The sequence below is a fragment of the Humulus lupulus genome, chromosome X (genome assembly GCF_963169125.1).
Source record: "Humulus lupulus chromosome X, drHumLupu1.1, whole genome shotgun sequence".
In the NCBI taxonomy this organism is placed as follows: domain Eukaryota; kingdom Viridiplantae; phylum Streptophyta; class Magnoliopsida; order Rosales; family Cannabaceae; genus Humulus; species Humulus lupulus.
Window position 1 is genome coordinate 64,231,983 of NC_084802.1, and position 17,202 is coordinate 64,249,184.

At 33.0% G+C, this 17,202-nt stretch overlaps 2 protein-coding genes across 4 annotated transcripts; one reads left to right on the plus strand and one right to left on the minus strand.

Moving 5' to 3' along the window:
* Positions 1-1,470: 1,470 nt before the first annotated feature.
* LOC133803670 (ABC transporter B family member 11-like) lies at positions 1,471-6,719 on the plus strand. The gene is made up of 12 exons (XM_062241786.1): positions 1,471-1,602; positions 1,686-1,740; positions 1,829-2,004; positions 2,098-2,319; positions 2,494-2,732; positions 2,841-3,366; positions 3,901-4,174; positions 4,289-5,157; positions 5,277-5,531; positions 5,605-5,868; positions 5,952-6,242; positions 6,363-6,719. The coding sequence occupies exons 1-12, from the start codon at positions 1,471-1,473 to the stop codon at positions 6,717-6,719; spliced, it is 3,660 nt and encodes a 1,219-aa protein (XP_062097770.1).
* Positions 6,720-10,268: 3,549 nt separating this feature from the next.
* On the minus strand, positions 10,269-15,017 carry LOC133803166 (TATA-box-binding protein). Of its 3 annotated transcripts, none has more exons than XM_062241129.1 (9): positions 14,799-14,933; positions 13,805-13,923; positions 12,974-13,061; positions 12,689-12,760; positions 12,307-12,357; positions 11,942-11,986; positions 11,690-11,782; positions 11,305-11,406; positions 10,269-11,204 (listed from the first exon to the last, which is right to left on the minus strand). In XM_062241129.1, the coding sequence occupies exons 2-9, from the start codon at positions 13,879-13,881 to the stop codon at positions 11,130-11,132; spliced, it is 603 nt and encodes a 200-aa protein (XP_062097113.1). In that variant the 5' UTR covers positions 13,882-13,923; positions 14,799-14,933; the 3' UTR covers positions 10,269-11,129. The 3 variants fall into 3 exon arrangements, with proteins under 3 accessions (XP_062097113.1, XP_062097112.1, XP_062097110.1); XM_062241128.1 differs by having other exon boundaries at positions 14,764-14,924; XM_062241126.1 differs by lacking the exon at positions 13,805-13,923 and having other exon boundaries at positions 14,764-15,017.
* Between the last annotated feature and the right edge of the window lie 2,185 nt (positions 15,018-17,202).

Below are 17,202 nucleotides of genomic sequence, written 5' to 3' on the forward strand. Positions count from 1 at the left end.
TTGTCGAATACTGAATCATCAAGTTTAGATTTAATGAATGATTATGGCTAGATATCCATCATAATATTTTGAACTTACAAATAATGATAGTTAAAGAACCGTACTGATAATGTGTCATAAAACTATTAAGAATATTGAAATATAAGATATAAAGAAATAGTCAGAGTAATAGAGAGATGTAAAGAAAAAGTAAAACTCTTGAGTCTTATTTCAATGTGGATGGACGCCCAATTTATCTAGATAAATATGATCTAAAAAAATTAAGTAATTACCGTAAATACAATCAATAATTAATGGTAATGTTAAATTATCTATTATTATAATAGACATCTATATATATATATAATATTTATAATATGAATGTTATAATCTCTTTGTTTTATACGTTTTTTTTTATGCTCTGCTACTTTTTTTCTTCTTCTAGAAACTATTCAAAATATTTTAATTCCTCATTTGCTTTCTTCTGGAAACTATATATACAAAATTTATTAATTCCTTGCCTAAAAAAAATTAATAAAATTATTAATTCCTTTTTTGGCTGTCTTCTAGAAGCTATTCATTTCTATGCATTATTTTCAGAATTGAACTTTATTACAAAATTTATCCATTCCTTTTTTGCTATATTCTAGAAGGCTATTCCTTCCTATATATATTGACTGATTTCAGAATAAAATATAATACAAAGTTTACATAACTCTTAAGTTAAAATTACAATAATTATTAGTAAATCACTCGCATCCACTTTTCCTCCCTACCTTCCTTGCAAGTAATATTGTAAGGATTTGGTTCTCTTTCTCTCTCTGTAGAATAGATCGACTGAGGTGAGTTTTGCATATTTAATGGTTGATGAAAGGTCTCGTATGTTTCAAAAAAAAAAAAAAAAATCTTGCTTTCATTTCAACTTATCACGAAGTGTCCAAGAACCACCTTGCTGCAGCCACCGGGTATAATCTCCATTCATTTAAGGTTGGTAGTTATCTTTTTTTCCTTTTCTTTTTCACGGGTATAAATATCAGATTGCAACTAAAAGCTCTTCTGTAATTTATAAATATATATATATATATTCTTGAGACCATGAGGAACACATCAAATATATATAAGATTGGTTACGTTCCAACTATTAGGATCTAAAATAGAATCGTTGTCAATTACAAATAAACAAACCATGCACGGCAAAAACTAAAAATTGGCAATTTGACAATGAACATTTTTGCAGCTTTACAAATTCTATATGCTATTTGTTTCAACTATCCCAATTATTGGTTGCTTCTTTTATAAGGTGAAAGAGTTTATTAGGCCATGGAAGTAGCACGCACAAGTTCATCTAAAAGCCAGGTAGAAGAAGAGACACCAATAACGTTTGGCAGGAATGAAAATCAAGTACATGGCATCCTCAAGAAAAGCAATCAAAATGAGAAAGTTCCATTTCACAAGCTTTTCTCCTTGGCTGATCAAACTGATATCCTTTTGATGATTGTCGGCACTGTCGGGGCTATAGGGAATGGTTTTGCCATGCCCCTTATGACAATAGTCTTTGGGGAAGTCATCAACTATTTTGGAAACAACAGAAATAATAAACACATAGTTGATGTTGTTTCAAAGGTATATAAACGAACTTCCTAATCCTATCACATATATATATAGTACCTACTTGACAAATTCACTTTTACATGCCAATATTTCAGGTCTCTCTAAAGTTTGTGTATTTGGGTTTTGTAACTCTTGGGGCAGCATTTCTCCGTAAGTAGTTTTGATGAGAACACATATTGTGTCTCTCGCAAATTTGTGTGTTTTTTCATTAATGGTTTGCTTTTGGTTTATTTATCAGAGGTGGCTTGTTGGATGGTCACAGGAGAAAGACAGGCTGCAAGAATCAGGAGTTTATATTTGAAAACTATATTGAGACAAGATGTTTCTTTCTTTGACTTAGAAACTAACACAGGAGAGGTGGTTGGGAGAATGTCTGGTGACACTGTTCTCATACAAGATGCCATGGGCGAAAAGGTAGGATTGATCAATACGAACTAACCAATATTTTAAAAGTAAGAAAAAATATCATTCTATGTATTGACATGTTTATGCAATCTAATTTTGTAGGTTGGGAAATTTCTACAACTGGTATCGACATTTATTGCAGGTTTCGTGATAGCATTTATCAAAGGCTGGCTTCTTACACTTGTTATGATGAGCACTATTCCTTTTATGATTATAGCTGGTGCAACTTTGTCCTTAAGTATAAGCAAGATGGCATCTCATGAACAATCTGCTTATGCAAAAGCAGCTAATGTGGTTGAACAGACAATTGGCTCAATCAAAACGGTAACTATACCTTGTTTTGTTTTTCTAAGAGAAGAATAAATAGCATTATCGTTCCATATACTTTCTGAAGTCTTTCATTTTCGCTCCTTTAATATCATTGAATCTAAAGACATTTAAAATAGGTTTTACCATTAACACTATGTTTGTTAATTTTTTTTTTTTTGGTCCATCTAGGTTGCTTCGTTTGCCGGGGAGAAACAAGCAATAACAAATTATAAAAAATTTCTTATCAGTGCATACAAGTCTGGTGTTCATCAAGGCATAGCCTCTGGATTGAGTGTTGGGATTGTGATGTTAGTCATGTTCTGTAGCTATGCCTTAGCCACATGGTTTGGCGCAAAGATGATAAGAGAAAATGACTACAATGGGGGTGACGTTTTAAATGTGATATTTGCTGTGCTTACTGGATCAATGTGAGAACATCTTATTACTATACATTCTTATGTATATACATGTGTTACTTGGCTTAAATATATGGTCAAAATTTTATTAAATTTGTTGGACATGTATGTTTGAATCAGGGCCTTGGGGCAGGCATCTCCTTGTATGAGTGCATTTGCTGTTGGTCAAGCTGCAGCATTTAGGATGTTTGAGACTATCAAAAGGAAGCCGGAGATTGATGCTTATGACAACAGAGGAAAGATATTGGATGACATACGTGGAGATATTGAGTTGAAAGATGTTTACTTTAGCTATCCAGCTAGACCAAATGAGCAAATATTCAATGGATTTTCACTTGATTTTCCTAGTGGTACTACTACAGCTTTGGTTGGACCAAGTGGAAGTGGCAAGTCAACAGCCATTAGTCTTATTGAGAGATTTTATGATCCCCAAGCTGGTCAAGTTTTGATTGATGGCATCAACTTGAAGGAGTTGCAACTTAAGTGGATTCGGGGGAAAATTGGTCTTGTTAGCCAAGAACCAGTATTATTTGCTTGTAGTATTAAGGAGAATATTTCCTATGGAAAGGAAGGTGCAACACTTGAAGAGATAAGAGTTGCAACTCAACTCGCAAATGCTGCTAGTTTCATTGATAAATTACCTCAGGTTGTACTTTTTCTAGTATACTTGTAACGCTTGATATATATATAGGGGAATTTTCTTATAGCAACTTCACTTTAAGCCCTACCGGTAGGGCTCTCAGTGTTTACAATCCGTGAACAGTTTTCGGCGCGATTTTTTTTATGACCGTATATATTGTAGCTATTTAGAGCATCTTGCAAATTTTCAGAAAATTCCGAATAGTTTACAGTAGCGAAAACTAGGTTCAAACATGTTGTTGCACGCGTGACTAATTTTTTTTATGCGCGTGAAAAACAACATGTTTGAACCTAGTTTTCATTACTGTAAACTATTCGGAATTTTCTGAAAATTTGGAGTGTGCTTTAAATAGCTACAATATACACAGTCATAAAAAAAAGTTGCGCCGAAAACTGTTCACGGGTCGAGAAACACTGGAAGCCCTACCGGTAGAGCTTAAAAGTGAAGCTTATTGAAGAATTGTCATATATATATATATATATATATATATATAAAAAAAAAAACTTGAAAACTCGTTTATATTTTTCAATCTGTGTTCAGGGTCTTGATACCACTGTAGGTGAACATGGGACTCAGCTCTCTGGTGGTCAAAAACAAAGAGTTGCAATAGCAAGAGCTATCATAAAAGACCCACGAATTTTGCTTCTTGATGAAGCAACAAGTGCGCTAGATGCCGAGTCCGAAAGGACTGTGCAAAAAGCATTGGACAGAGTTATGGTCAACCGCACTACTGTCATTGTTGCTCATCGTTTGAGCACCGTCAGGAATTCTGATATGATTGCTGTCATCCATGAAGGAAAGATGGTTGAAAAAGGTAATAAACCTTTGTGATCATTCTCATATTCATATTTTTTTTTATTAATTCATCTAACACTAAAGAGAATTTTGTTATTACTTGTAACTATATATTTTATGAATTGATGATCAGGCTCACACTCAAAACTTGACAAGGACCCTAATGGAGCTTATGCTCAGCTTATAAGATTGCAACAAGTGAACAAAGAGTTAGAGCAAGTTGTCAGTGGTCAAGTAGAAACTGAAGCTAATATAGAACATGTTCAAGAATCTAGTCAAAGAGAGTCGATAACACGATCAATAAGTTGGGGATATTCCCTTGGAAGTAGAAGTCGCCACTCATTTGGTATACCTATAGACGTACATGAGACAACAATGACATTTTCAGAAGCTCCTGCGCAAGTGGTGGAAATGGAACCCCTTCCAAGTGTGCCACTAACTCGCCTTGCCGCTCTTAACAAACCAGAGATACCTTTTCTTCTTGTTGGAGTTATAGCTGCTTCTGTAAATGGTGTTGTACTCCCCATTTTTGGTCTGCTTATTTCTAGAATGATTAAGGTATTTTATGAACCTCCTCATGAGCAGCAAAAGCATTCTGTGTTTTGGGCAATGATGTTTCTTGTTCTTGGTATTGTATCATTCCTGGTGATCCTAGCACAAGATTTTTTCTTTGCTGTAGCTGGCTGTAAGTTAATACAACGCATACGATTGATGTGTTTCAAGAAACTAGTTCACATGGAAGTGGGATGGTTCAATGAGCCAGGGCACTCGAGCGGTGCCATTGGAGCAAGGCTTTCTGCAGACGCAGCAACTATCCGTGCCTTAGTTGGAGATGCACTTGGTCTACTTGTTCAAAATATTGGATCAGCAGTTGCTGGTTTGCTCATTGCATTTCTTGCAAATTGGCAGTTGGCATTGATCATTCTTCTCCTGCTTCCACTAATTGGAATCAATGGATACATTGAAGTGAAGTTCATGAAAGGGTTCAGTGCAAATACGAAGGTGTGTTCTAAAACCGATAAATATGTAGCAAAAGAAATATTTATAAATATGTTGTTATAAAATGAGCATGATTTCATGATGATGTGAATTGTGATTGGATGTTGCAGATGATGTATGAGGAAGCGAGTCAAGTAGCGAATGACTCGGTTGGGAGTATAAGAACTATTGCTTCATTTTGTGCAGAAGAGAAAGTGATGGAGCTATACAAAAAGAAATGTGAAGGCCCTGTGAAGACTGGGATATGGCAAGGCATGATTAGTGGAATAGCATTTGGTTTGTCTTTCCTTTTACTTTTTTGTGTCTATGCAACAAGTTTTTATGCCGGAGCTAGACTTGTTGAGGATGGAAAAGCTTCATTTTCAGATGTTTTCAAGGTAATCTTTCTGCTTCTCTTTTTTACTCTTTATATGTCCAATTTTAATGAGCAATTATATCATGTTTTTGCAGGTATTCTTTGCTTTAACAATGGCAGCTGTTGGTATTTCTCAATATAGCTCATTTGCTCCTGATTCTAGAAAAGCCAAGGATGTTGCAGCTTCCATATTTGCTATAATAGATCGAGACTCAAAAATAGACTCTAGTGATGAATCTGGGGAGATAATAGATAATGTGAATGGTGAGATTCATCTGAGCCATGTGAGCTTTAAGTATCCATCTAGGCCAAATGTTCAAATTTTGAGAGACCTTAGTCTAACTATCCCTTCCAACAAGGTAAACAGATTACTTCGAATACAATCTAGAACTAGCATGTTGAGTTTTAGATTCTTTACCTAAAATTTTGTGTGGTGTTTCAGACAATTGCATTGGTTGGTGAAAGTGGAAGTGGGAAATCAACTGTGATAGCTTTATTACAGAGATTTTATGATCCTGAATCAGGACACATAACACTGGATGGAGTTGAACTTCGAAGATTAAATCTCAAGTGGTTAAGGAAACAAATGGGGCTAGTGAGCCAAGAGCCGGTTTTATTCAACAGTACTATTCATGCCAACATTGCATTTGGGAAAGGAGATGCCTCAGAAACAGAGATTATGGCAGCATCAGAGTTGGCCAATGCCCACACCTTCATCAGTGGTTTAAGCCAGGTGTGTTATAACATTTTATTAGGTTGTTTCAATGACCATAGAACTTCTTTTACAAATAAGATTTTTCATTAAAATTATCTTTTGTTGAGGATTGAGTAAGGAGTGAGTACTTCTTGACAGGGTTACGAGACAGTGGTGGGAGAAAGAGGAGTACAATTGTCAGGAGGGCAAAAGCAAAGGGTGGCCATCGCGAGAGCCATTGTGAAATGTCCGAAGATCATGCTGTTGGATGAGGCGACCAGTGCGCTTGATGCAGAGTCGGAAATTATTGTCCAGCATGCACTGGACAATGTCATGGTCAACAAAACCACTGTGGTTGTGGCACATAGACTCTCAACCATCAAGAATGCTGATGTTATTGTCGTTCTTAAGAATGGAGTCATTGCAGAGAAGGGCAATCACAACACTCTCATGAACAATAAGAATGGCTTTTATGCCTCCATGGTTTCACTTCACATGAGCAATTCTAGTTCATAAAGAAAGATGAAAGAGAGGGAATTATAATATGTTTAGTTGTTTCTTCGGTATTGAAATATCTTTAAATAAAATTTGCTTACGTGTTTCTTAATCTTTATAGGATACTGCTATGTGAAATGATCTCAGTGTTTCTCTCCTTTCATTTATAAAATATCACATTGTTTTTTTAAATCGGCACATTTTTGACATTGACTTAATGAAGTAAATATTGTTAAAAATATTGACATTTTTGACATTGACTTAATCGGCACATTTATATTGAATAAGCTTTCTATAATGTCATAGTTCAGTTAAATGTGAATTATTCTAGATTGAAACATAGGTGTAATGGAATCAAAGCTATTGGGGATTTGTGTTTGCATATTGATAAGTGTTAGGGGCTAGCTAATTGACTCTCCAAGTACAAAAGACGTGTGGCACATGCTGGTGATTCAAGCTAGCAAGTCAGCCTAAACTCACAACTCTGTGTTTACAAACTCAGTGGTTAGTTACGATCTATACCACATGCATGTGTAAGGACAATGACAAAATATGAACAAACACAAAACAAGCCATGTTAAGGCAACAACAATCCATACAATAAGTAAGCATACAACATAGACATGCTATAGCCTAATTAAGGCAACAAAACAAGAAATATAGATCATAATGACACACACAAAGAACGTGGCGTTTTACTATTTATATGGCCCCTCCTATCATGTTGGTAGCAATGACAGACACTTACTAGGTCACCCCCTAAAGAGTATCAAGTGCTTTTAAGAGTCTAGCACGAGAATATATAATTTTTGCTTTGTAGACATATGAGCTGAAAAATAATTACAAATGTACCACTCAAATAATTATAAAAATTCAACTCCATTCACCATAAGTTGTAGAGATGTACAAGTTAACTGCAAATCGTAGTCTGACTCTGAAGTCTAAACCAAACTACATCGGATCGCCAAAGACACCGCACTGCTCATTCTTAAGCATAATGATCACAGTTTAGGTATGTAAGAGTGACCCTAACTATATAAGGTAAACACTTTAATTAATAATAATTAAATAAACAATGGTTCCAAAAAGTAAGAAAAGAGAAATACAAACTCCCACATTATCTAGAGACTAAAATTTTATCTTCAAAATGATTCAAATTATGGTCTTGAAAGTAAGTTTTCACTCATGTAAATTTTACTTAATAACAAACATGTTCAATTATAAATTATAAAATTCCACATAAGGTTTAGATCATTTTTAAATTATAATTTTGTTAAAAATATAATTTGACGAAATTAAATATATTATGTAAATTTCCCTAATTTTATTTTATTCAACTTTGCATCTAACCTATTTTTTTTTCTAATTTAATACTAGCAAATGATCAACTCATTCATTTGTTTTTTTAATATTTTTTCAACCCCTACAACCTGCCTAATAAATTTTTGTTTTTTAAGAGAGAAAGAATGAACAAAGATCAAGCAAAAAGCAAAAGTATGTCATTTTGTAAAACATATACTTTATTGCCCCTCTCGTTATTAACATTCTCAATCTCTCTCTCTACTAACCACCACCCCCACGATGAAAAAGCACATCTCAATGCCTCCACCACCGTTATTATCATCATCACCATTGACGCCACCACCTCCACTGCTATTGAAGCACCTGATCCAAGCTCTCTCTTTATTTTTTTAAGTTTTAATAATGAAAAATCTAATCCAAAACTTAAACTCAAGAAAATATTGACTTAAGACACTAATTTATAAATTTAAAACACTTTTGTCGATTTTTGGGTTTTATTTATGTTTTTTTTTTCATATCTAGAACTTTGAAAAATTACCGAAAAATGATGTCTAATCATAGCTAACGATGCTGATGTGGTGCCTTGAAAATATGATTTTTTGGCCAAAAACGATAGGTAACGATGTCCAAAAACGATGCTAGTGTGATGGGGTATTGAAAACATGGTTTTTGGCAACAAAAAAATAATAGCCTAACGATGCTCCTGCAATGTCTGTGCGATACTCTACGATAAGATTTGATAAAAGCTTTTATGAAACATAACTTTTTGCTCGGATATCGGTTTCAAGTGATTTTGTTTTTATTTTAAGATTTTAGAAGTGCAATTTTTAATTGTGTTGAAAACAAATTTTTAAGCCAAAAAGCATGTTTTCAAATGACAATTTTTAGGCCAAAAACCAGAAAGGGAAGACAAAATTTAAAACAATCAACAAACTCTCTAAATTGCAGATTACAATAAGCTTCAATTCATTCAAACAAAAACAACAATGGCAGACCACATTAAAAAAGAAAAGAAATCATAAAAAAAACACCTTGGGTTTCAACAATGGCAGGGCAATCTTCTTCAATGGTTTATGAGCAACGGTTTTAATATTTTTCTTGCCCGCTCCACTTGAACATTCACCAACAGTCCAAGCAATCCTCTTTAATGGCTTCTTATCAATAGTAATGGATCTTTGCGGTCCCTTTCTCTTTTGACATTAGAGAAACTTTCTTCTTTGATGAGAACTATCTAAACCAACAAACCAGACCCCAAACCATACCAGTCATTATCATTTTAGAGCAAAATACATGGTGAGAAGGTGGCGATGCAATAGACGATGGTGCAAAAAATCAGTGTACAAAATGAAAAGAAATGGTGATAACTTGATTAAACAAAAAAAAATCAAACGGAGTGTGAGAGAAGCTTAGAAATTTTTAGAGAAGACGAGGGAAAGGGGGAGAAACGGTGAGGACTGGATAAAGATGTACGTTTTAAAATGTACAAAAGGAATAAAAAACTGTATCTCTGAAAAGTAAACCAGTATATTTCAAATTATATTGAGATATACGATGATGTGAGTATTTATTTTATACTTCCGGACTTGATTTGAGCATTATTTCCTTAGTTTTTGTGTTTGAAAAAGAGGGAAGTTGCCATATAGAGAGAGAAGTAGAGTGAGGAATGTAGCCTCCAAAGAGGCAACTATGAAGCTATACTGTATTTTTATAAACATGAGCTATATTAAATTAACATAAAACCAAATATAACTATTAAGAGTATTTGCGTCATAAATATCTGATTTTTGGGATAATTCGAATGCCAAGTGTCACCTGGTCCAACTCATATTTTATTAAAAAAATTATTAATTAAGTTTAAAAATATAATTTTTTTTCTCTCTCCTTCATCATCTTCCACCCTCACTCTCTCTCTCCTTCCTCTCTTCCTCTCTCACCCACTCTCGGCCTGCCATAGTTGTTGACCTCATGGACGTCAACCCCATGGGCTCCAATGCCAAGCTCTTTGTTTCCTTTTTTTTCTTCTTCCTCCTCGTAGATGGTGGTTTATCAGAGAGAAAATAATAAATGAGAAATAATAGAGGAAAAAATTATAAAAGATGATGAAATTATGTCAGGTTTAGATATTTTAATTATTTTATTTTTAGTTTATTAGATTTCTATTATTAATTAGATATTTTTATTGTTAAAAAGTTTTAATTAGTTTTTTTTTTATAATTTTAAATCATTTAATGATATGGTATGTGCATTATGCACCAAAACATTACAAGATGACATGGACCCAATCGCTTTTATTTAAGATGAACTACTATATTAAATAACATTAAGCCTTTCCTTTCAGATATGGCTAGTACAGACTACAGAGCGCTTTACATTGAAAGAAAAGGTAGTTCAGCAATCGCAAGTTCAAAGTAACATTTACTGGGCCACGAATGAAAAGCAAGATATCCTTATTTTTTGTTGATGCTCAAAGTGACTTTGAACAGTCCGCTCTTGCTTCTCCCGAATAATTGTTAGAAATATTTAGTGGTCGGTAAAAGAAATTGACATGCTCAAGCTTCATAGAGCATATCCATACGACCAATGCATTGTTGTGATCATTATTTCCCCAATAGATTGCTAATTGAACATAGTTTCAAATCTTTATAAAGCGAAGTGAAAAAAACTCGTGTAAGCAGAAAGCTGAAAATGCAACTAGAAGTTAAAAGGTTTGTTTTTTTTCCCCACTCCCTTCTCCATTGTCCAGTTCTGGTTTCAAAGACTTGGCAGATGTTTTAACAATTTCACACCAAACAACCAACAATTACTGGACTCCGTCTTTATTTTATCATCGTTAGCCAATCAGTCAACAGTGACAACCACCTTTCCATATTTACAATTCTATCCAGCGCAGTGGTCGTCACAGCAACAAGTGTTCCACTGCAAACCTTTTGCAAGCAAATTGTCTTTGATTGCTCCATCTGTTATGTCTGCCAACAGAACTTTAACTGAATATAAGACCTCTTGAGGTTGACGAATTTAAGGAGTGGCTTTAGGTAAGGATACACTTTCAGACTATGTAAAGCGATGTTAAAAACATAAATGCCAAAATTTTAATACAAGAACAATGACAGTGAGTCCTCTGCCATCCCATCATTGCTGATTTTTCCTGAACTCTGTTAGGACAGGGTAAATGTTCTCAAATGCAGTGTAGGTCTCTTCCCTCACCTTAAAAAGGTCGAAAAATTAAGAATATAGTGATGACGGTCAGTAACAGACAGACTAGACTGACCATAAATCCAAAAGAAAAGTAACATTACATGCCTACCTTTGCTCCTGTAAGAACAATTTTTCCAGAGACAAATATAAGCAGCACAATTTTCGGTTGCTTCATCCGATAAATCAAGCCCGGAAATAGTTCTGGTTCATACTGATCACCAGAAGTGAAAGAATTCATCATTAATAGAAGAAAGAAGGGCATATTCAGCAACTTGGAGTCATTCAAAAATGTGAAAGACATTGATCCTATACAAATCCCCTCCCTTCAATAACTTTGCATTGGCCACATTTGTTCCAAATTGTTCACATTTCTTAAGATGAGCCCTAACTAACTATAAGTTTCATATACCCCCCCAAAAAAAAAACAATAATAAATCTACTTAATTAGAAAACGTAAGTTGTAGATATAATATAAACATATGGATGACTCTTACACTTGAGAAGGCACCATGTGAATATGCAAGTCCTTCAAGCCTAATGGGAAACTTAACGTCGCAGGAGCCTACTATATTCTGGATTTTGAAGTCCTGCACAAGAGGAGGAATCAACACAAGACTTAAAAGTATACAGCAAGTAAAATGAGAAACTTCTTAGTATAACTTCTCTTTCAAACACCAAAATTAATTAACAAATTAAAAGTTCAATAGAAAATAATGTATATATTCCCAATGAAAGAAAGATGATACCTTAAACTTTGCCGGAAACCCAAGTTTCTGAATGATACGAGCATACTGAACAACAGATAAAGCACATAAGAATGCAAAATTCAAAAGTATGGTCACCATGGTATAGGAATTACAGCTTTAAAAAGTAACTAGATCACAATGTTCGTCTCCAATATTTCCAATTTATCTTCATGTCTTCAAATAAGATTCCATAGTTCAGATTTCCTCCTTAATGTGAATTATTTAGCAACGTCATCTCAGGCCCCAATTTTTTAATAGTACACTCATCAAAATATTTCAAGAAACAAGCTTGATCTTGCCAACTAAAAAACTGGATAGCCTAAAATATCCTTTAACCTACAGATTAGGGAAGAAATAAAAACTACCTTTCTTGCAGCAAGTTTCGACTGTTGTTCACTTTTAGCTCCTGTACATACCTATACAGCATTGCATTAAGTAACTGAAGGAGTGAACTTCAATTTAAAATGGAATGTGATAAAGAACCCCATAAAAAGGGGCATATAAAATGCAGGAAGAGAATAAATGCGTTCAACATCTGGTTTCATAACTATGCTTTCATAATCAGACTAAGAGTAACCATACGAAAGACTTTAATATCAACATGACCAATGAAAGCAACAAAGACTAAAAATGAGGAGGCAAAGAAAAAGGAGAGAAGTTAGCAAGAAAACAATACAAGCCACATCAATTTATTTGAATTTGATTGACATATCAACTAAAAACAAGAGTTACTCTTCTGGAACCTACCATCTTGCCAGATGCAAATATCAACGCTGTGGTTTTTGGTTCCCTTATCCTCATAATAACCGCAGCAAAACGCTGCAATGGAACAACAAATTAACAAAGTGATCAGACATAAAGTCTGTTTCTTCTTACAAGCAAGGTGTTGAAACTTAGGAATAGTCCTTGTACTCACTAAATGAAAAATAACATCTAAATGAGTTATTAAATAGACTTATATAGCATGAAACAAATAGGTCATCAAAAAAAGGGCAGGAGGGACAAGAGGCAAGAGAAAAGAACATCACATGCCTTCGGATTGTATTCTGCATTTCTAGCTTGGAGCGCAATGGCCTTAAGATCCAACTTGCAATCCAAATTAACAGTGGAGACAATATTCCTGAAAACACAAACAAATTGATGAAACTAAAACTTACTCCATGTCATTCTCGGAATGTACTCAGAATTCCAAAGAGAATGCGCGTTACACACCCACCAAAGCAGGAACAACAACCAATTTAATTATTGAGAAACTAAGCAGCAAGCAGTCTGAAAAGCAACATGATTCAACTTAGTTACAGGAGCTAAATTACTTTTCCAAACATGCATATAGCAACATGTAATAAAATATTTACCCCTAATTTGGTACGCCCTCCTATATTAATTGCCCAAATGTACTATAGTTAGCAGAAAAACACAATACATTATAAGCAGGATGGAGTTCTTAGCATCAACAAATAATGATTAATACTTCATAGCACAAAGTTTAAAATTTAAGTCAAAAGCCTATAAGTAGCATGGTGCTTAAGCAAGTCCTAGACTGAGTCCAGTACAATCCTGCCCTATGGCTCCAATCTTATTTTCATGACAGTTTATGTTGTATGGAAACTATAAGAAAAGAGACACATAAATGGAAAAATTACATGCCTTCGTTCATAAATTTACATTTACACGTGATATAAGAGACGAGGGAACACTATCCAGTACCCACAATACAAAAATTGAATACCAGAAAACAATATTTACACAATATCAAGTATCCACAACACTTATTGTCGTTGACTTTTCTGAAAATTACAACAGAAAATCCACATATCAACCAAATAAACCAATAATAACACAGGTTACATAAAAAGGACTCACTGTAAAGTTGGAACTATTCCCGAAGGGTGCTTCTGGAGATCAACCGGTTGGCTCCCTTCCAAGACTTGTTCCGCCATTCTTACCAGACAGTCCCCTTGATATCAAGGAGATTGACAACTCTATTCATACCAACATAATCATGATATAAAAGAATTAGCATCACCTCAATTAAAATTATGAGCTACACTCTTCAAAATCAGAACCAAAGAAAACTCATTTTCAACTTTTGAGACTACAAAAGCTGTTTTGCTACCACAACCCACAAAAATATCCAACATTAAAGACATTAAATCAAAGATCGAGATCAAGTACTTCCTGGAGATTCCTTTACGTTTTATTTGGAATACAAAATGAAAAATAAGAGAAAAAAAATAGGGAAAAGATAAGGAAAATATTTTCCTAAAATTTTATAATAGACATTTTTTAACCTATTCTCTTTTCGAATAAATTTATAAAGTTCTAAATCTTATAAAATGACACTGAATTGAACTCTCATTTTTTTCTTTCTTTAAACTCATTTCTTGTTTGAATCCAAACAAGAAAAAATAAAATCATTTCGAATTCAATTTTTTATTTTTTCTTGCTAAAATCTGAGTTCCAAACAGAGATAAAAAATCAACGATAAATACTTTCAAATAACAAATTCTAACAAGCTCAAATTAACTGAATACAATTCACAAACCTAGGGCTTCAAAGAAAATGCATGCTTGTACACACACACGGGATCAAAAGGATTTGAAACATAAAAAACATCCACAAGCCAGAAACCACAAAACTGAATCCTCAGTAGGGAAATTCTTACTTCTGGAGCAATCACAAACCACAATATACAATGTAAAATAAATAAATAAAAATACCACACATTGCGAACGAAATCTGTATACCAAAACTCATAGAATCTTTAGCGAGAAAAAAAAAAAGAAATACAAGAAAGAAAGGGAAAACAAAAATTGAAGTACCTGTGAAAAGAAGAGAGCCAAAGAATCGAACCGACCTGATCAACGACGAGACAGAAATCGATTACGAGTTTATAGCAAGAGAGAGAAGGCGATTTGAAGGAGAGAGACACAAGGCGCGGCCGATGAGAGAGAGCAATGAAGAAGAAGAATGAGCGAGAGTTGGGGTTTTTTTTAATTTTTTTTATATATATAATTCGCACACCTATTTTATACAGGGTTACTTTTCGGATATCGGCCATCACATTCACACCACACCCATTATTTTATAAAGTTTACCCATTTTTTCATTTAACAAAAAACAGAAAATGACATATTGCTTTTTCTTTTAATTGGCGGGAAAAATTCCTATGATAAAAATATCTTCTGGAGCATCTTTCACTTTCTGGCATTTAACTCTGACATATCCACGTGGTAATTTTGTATGGGTGTAAAATATTTTATAATTTGAAAAATAAATCTAAAAATTAATTAACTAACACATTCAAGGGGAAAGAGAAATTATAAATTTAAAAATAAGGCCATTTTCTTTATCTTTTTTTTTTTTTAGGGGAGATGAGATCATTTTCTCATCCAAATAAATACTTAATCCCCAAATCAACTATATTCCCTTCCAAAATCAGCAAACCACAATTCTCAAATCAATTTTGAGGCTCATACTCACAAATCAATTTTGAGACCCATACCCTTAAGAGAAGTGCAAATTTGTGAAGCCGAAGAGATTCATTGGGGTTGGATTTGTAAGCTCTTCATAAGTTTTCTTAAATTCCATAAAATAATTCGTAAGGGTCTGATTGGTTCGCGATTAGAAAACTGTATTTTTGAAAAGTGGGATTCTGAAATGAAAATCTGAATTTAGTGACTGAAAACATGTTTCTGAAAATGTGATTGGTTTAATGTCAGTAAACTGTTTTTGAGTTTTAAAAAACTGAATCTGTGATTGAGATTAAATTTGAAAATATAACAGAAACTGAATATGTGATTGGTTTAGCTGAAAGTAAAATTTAATTATATTGATAAATTAAAATTTAATAATAGTGCATTAATTAAATTCATAACAATATTGCATTGTCATTAACTTTGATTTTTTTTATATTAAAGTTATATTTTTTTAGGACATGATTGATTAGTGATTTAAAAATTGTATTTTGAAAAAGTATGATTCTGAAAAAATAATCTAGATTTAGTGTCTGAAAATATGTTTATGAAAATGTGATTGAATGTATTGTCCGTTAACTATTTTTTAGTTTTATAAAATTGAATAATTTTTTGGTAGAAAATCTAAAAATTGAATATGTAATATATATATATATATTTTATTTTTGGTATAATAATAATTGAAGTGAAAATATTTTTTTATTTATTTGTTGTAATTTTTATTTGATCAATGATTTTTTTTAGCAAATATATTGTAAATTAGAATTAAATTATATTCTGTTATATAATTTTATAATTAATTATTTTACTAAATTTATATAGATAAAAATTTTAAAAAGTAGATTGACTTGTAAAAATGACAAAAGAAAAAAAATCAAGACTATAAGAAAAATAAAAGAAAATTAGCAAGAATTTTTTTTTTTTTAAATAGTAAGATTATACTGAAAACATTAAGGGGCTAATTGGTAGTTAATTCAAAAATATAATTTTAGAAAATTATTTTCAAATCAAATGATTTGAAAATATTGAATTTAAAAATAAATTATAAATTTTTGAGATCTTGAATGGTTGGGTGTTTTTAAAATTTAAAATATATAGAATAGAAAGAAAACACCAATTTGTTGTTTTCTCTTTTGCTGAAGGATTTTAACTTAGTTTTCAAAAATAGTTTTTTTTATTTTCTAAAACAAGTGTGTCAATCAAGTTTTAATTGCTGTTTTCATTTTTTAAAATCTGAAAATGATAAAACTGTTTTTGAATCCCCTACCAATCACACCCTAAGGGATTGCGCTTGTTTTTCTGCACAGTAAAATACTTTGCACACCTTGTATGTGCAAAAAAAAGTTCCCTTTGGCTACAAGAAATCTAAATAGTCCATCAACATTTTAACAAATTTGCAGTGATTGATCAAGCTAATAACGTTACTAACTATCAATAGAATTCTACATCTACAAAAATAATCGAGCATCTTTTCTAAGCCACGCTTGCCTTGAATCATTGTTAGTCAAATGAGTATGTAGATAAAGTCAAACAGTATTGCTCTAATCCTAATCCAAATAATTTAGGCAATTTAGTTTATTTGATAGACATCATAAGCACCATATTTGACACAAGAACAAATTTCTTCTTAGTCATAACTCCTAAACAAAAATATAAGGCAACAAACATAAAGGCAAGGTAGCAAACACAAAGGAAAAAACCAAGAACCTCAATAAGGCAAGGCAACAAGCACAACTAGAGAATATCGACCATAATGCGTGGCACATAGGGCTCACGCTTGGAGGA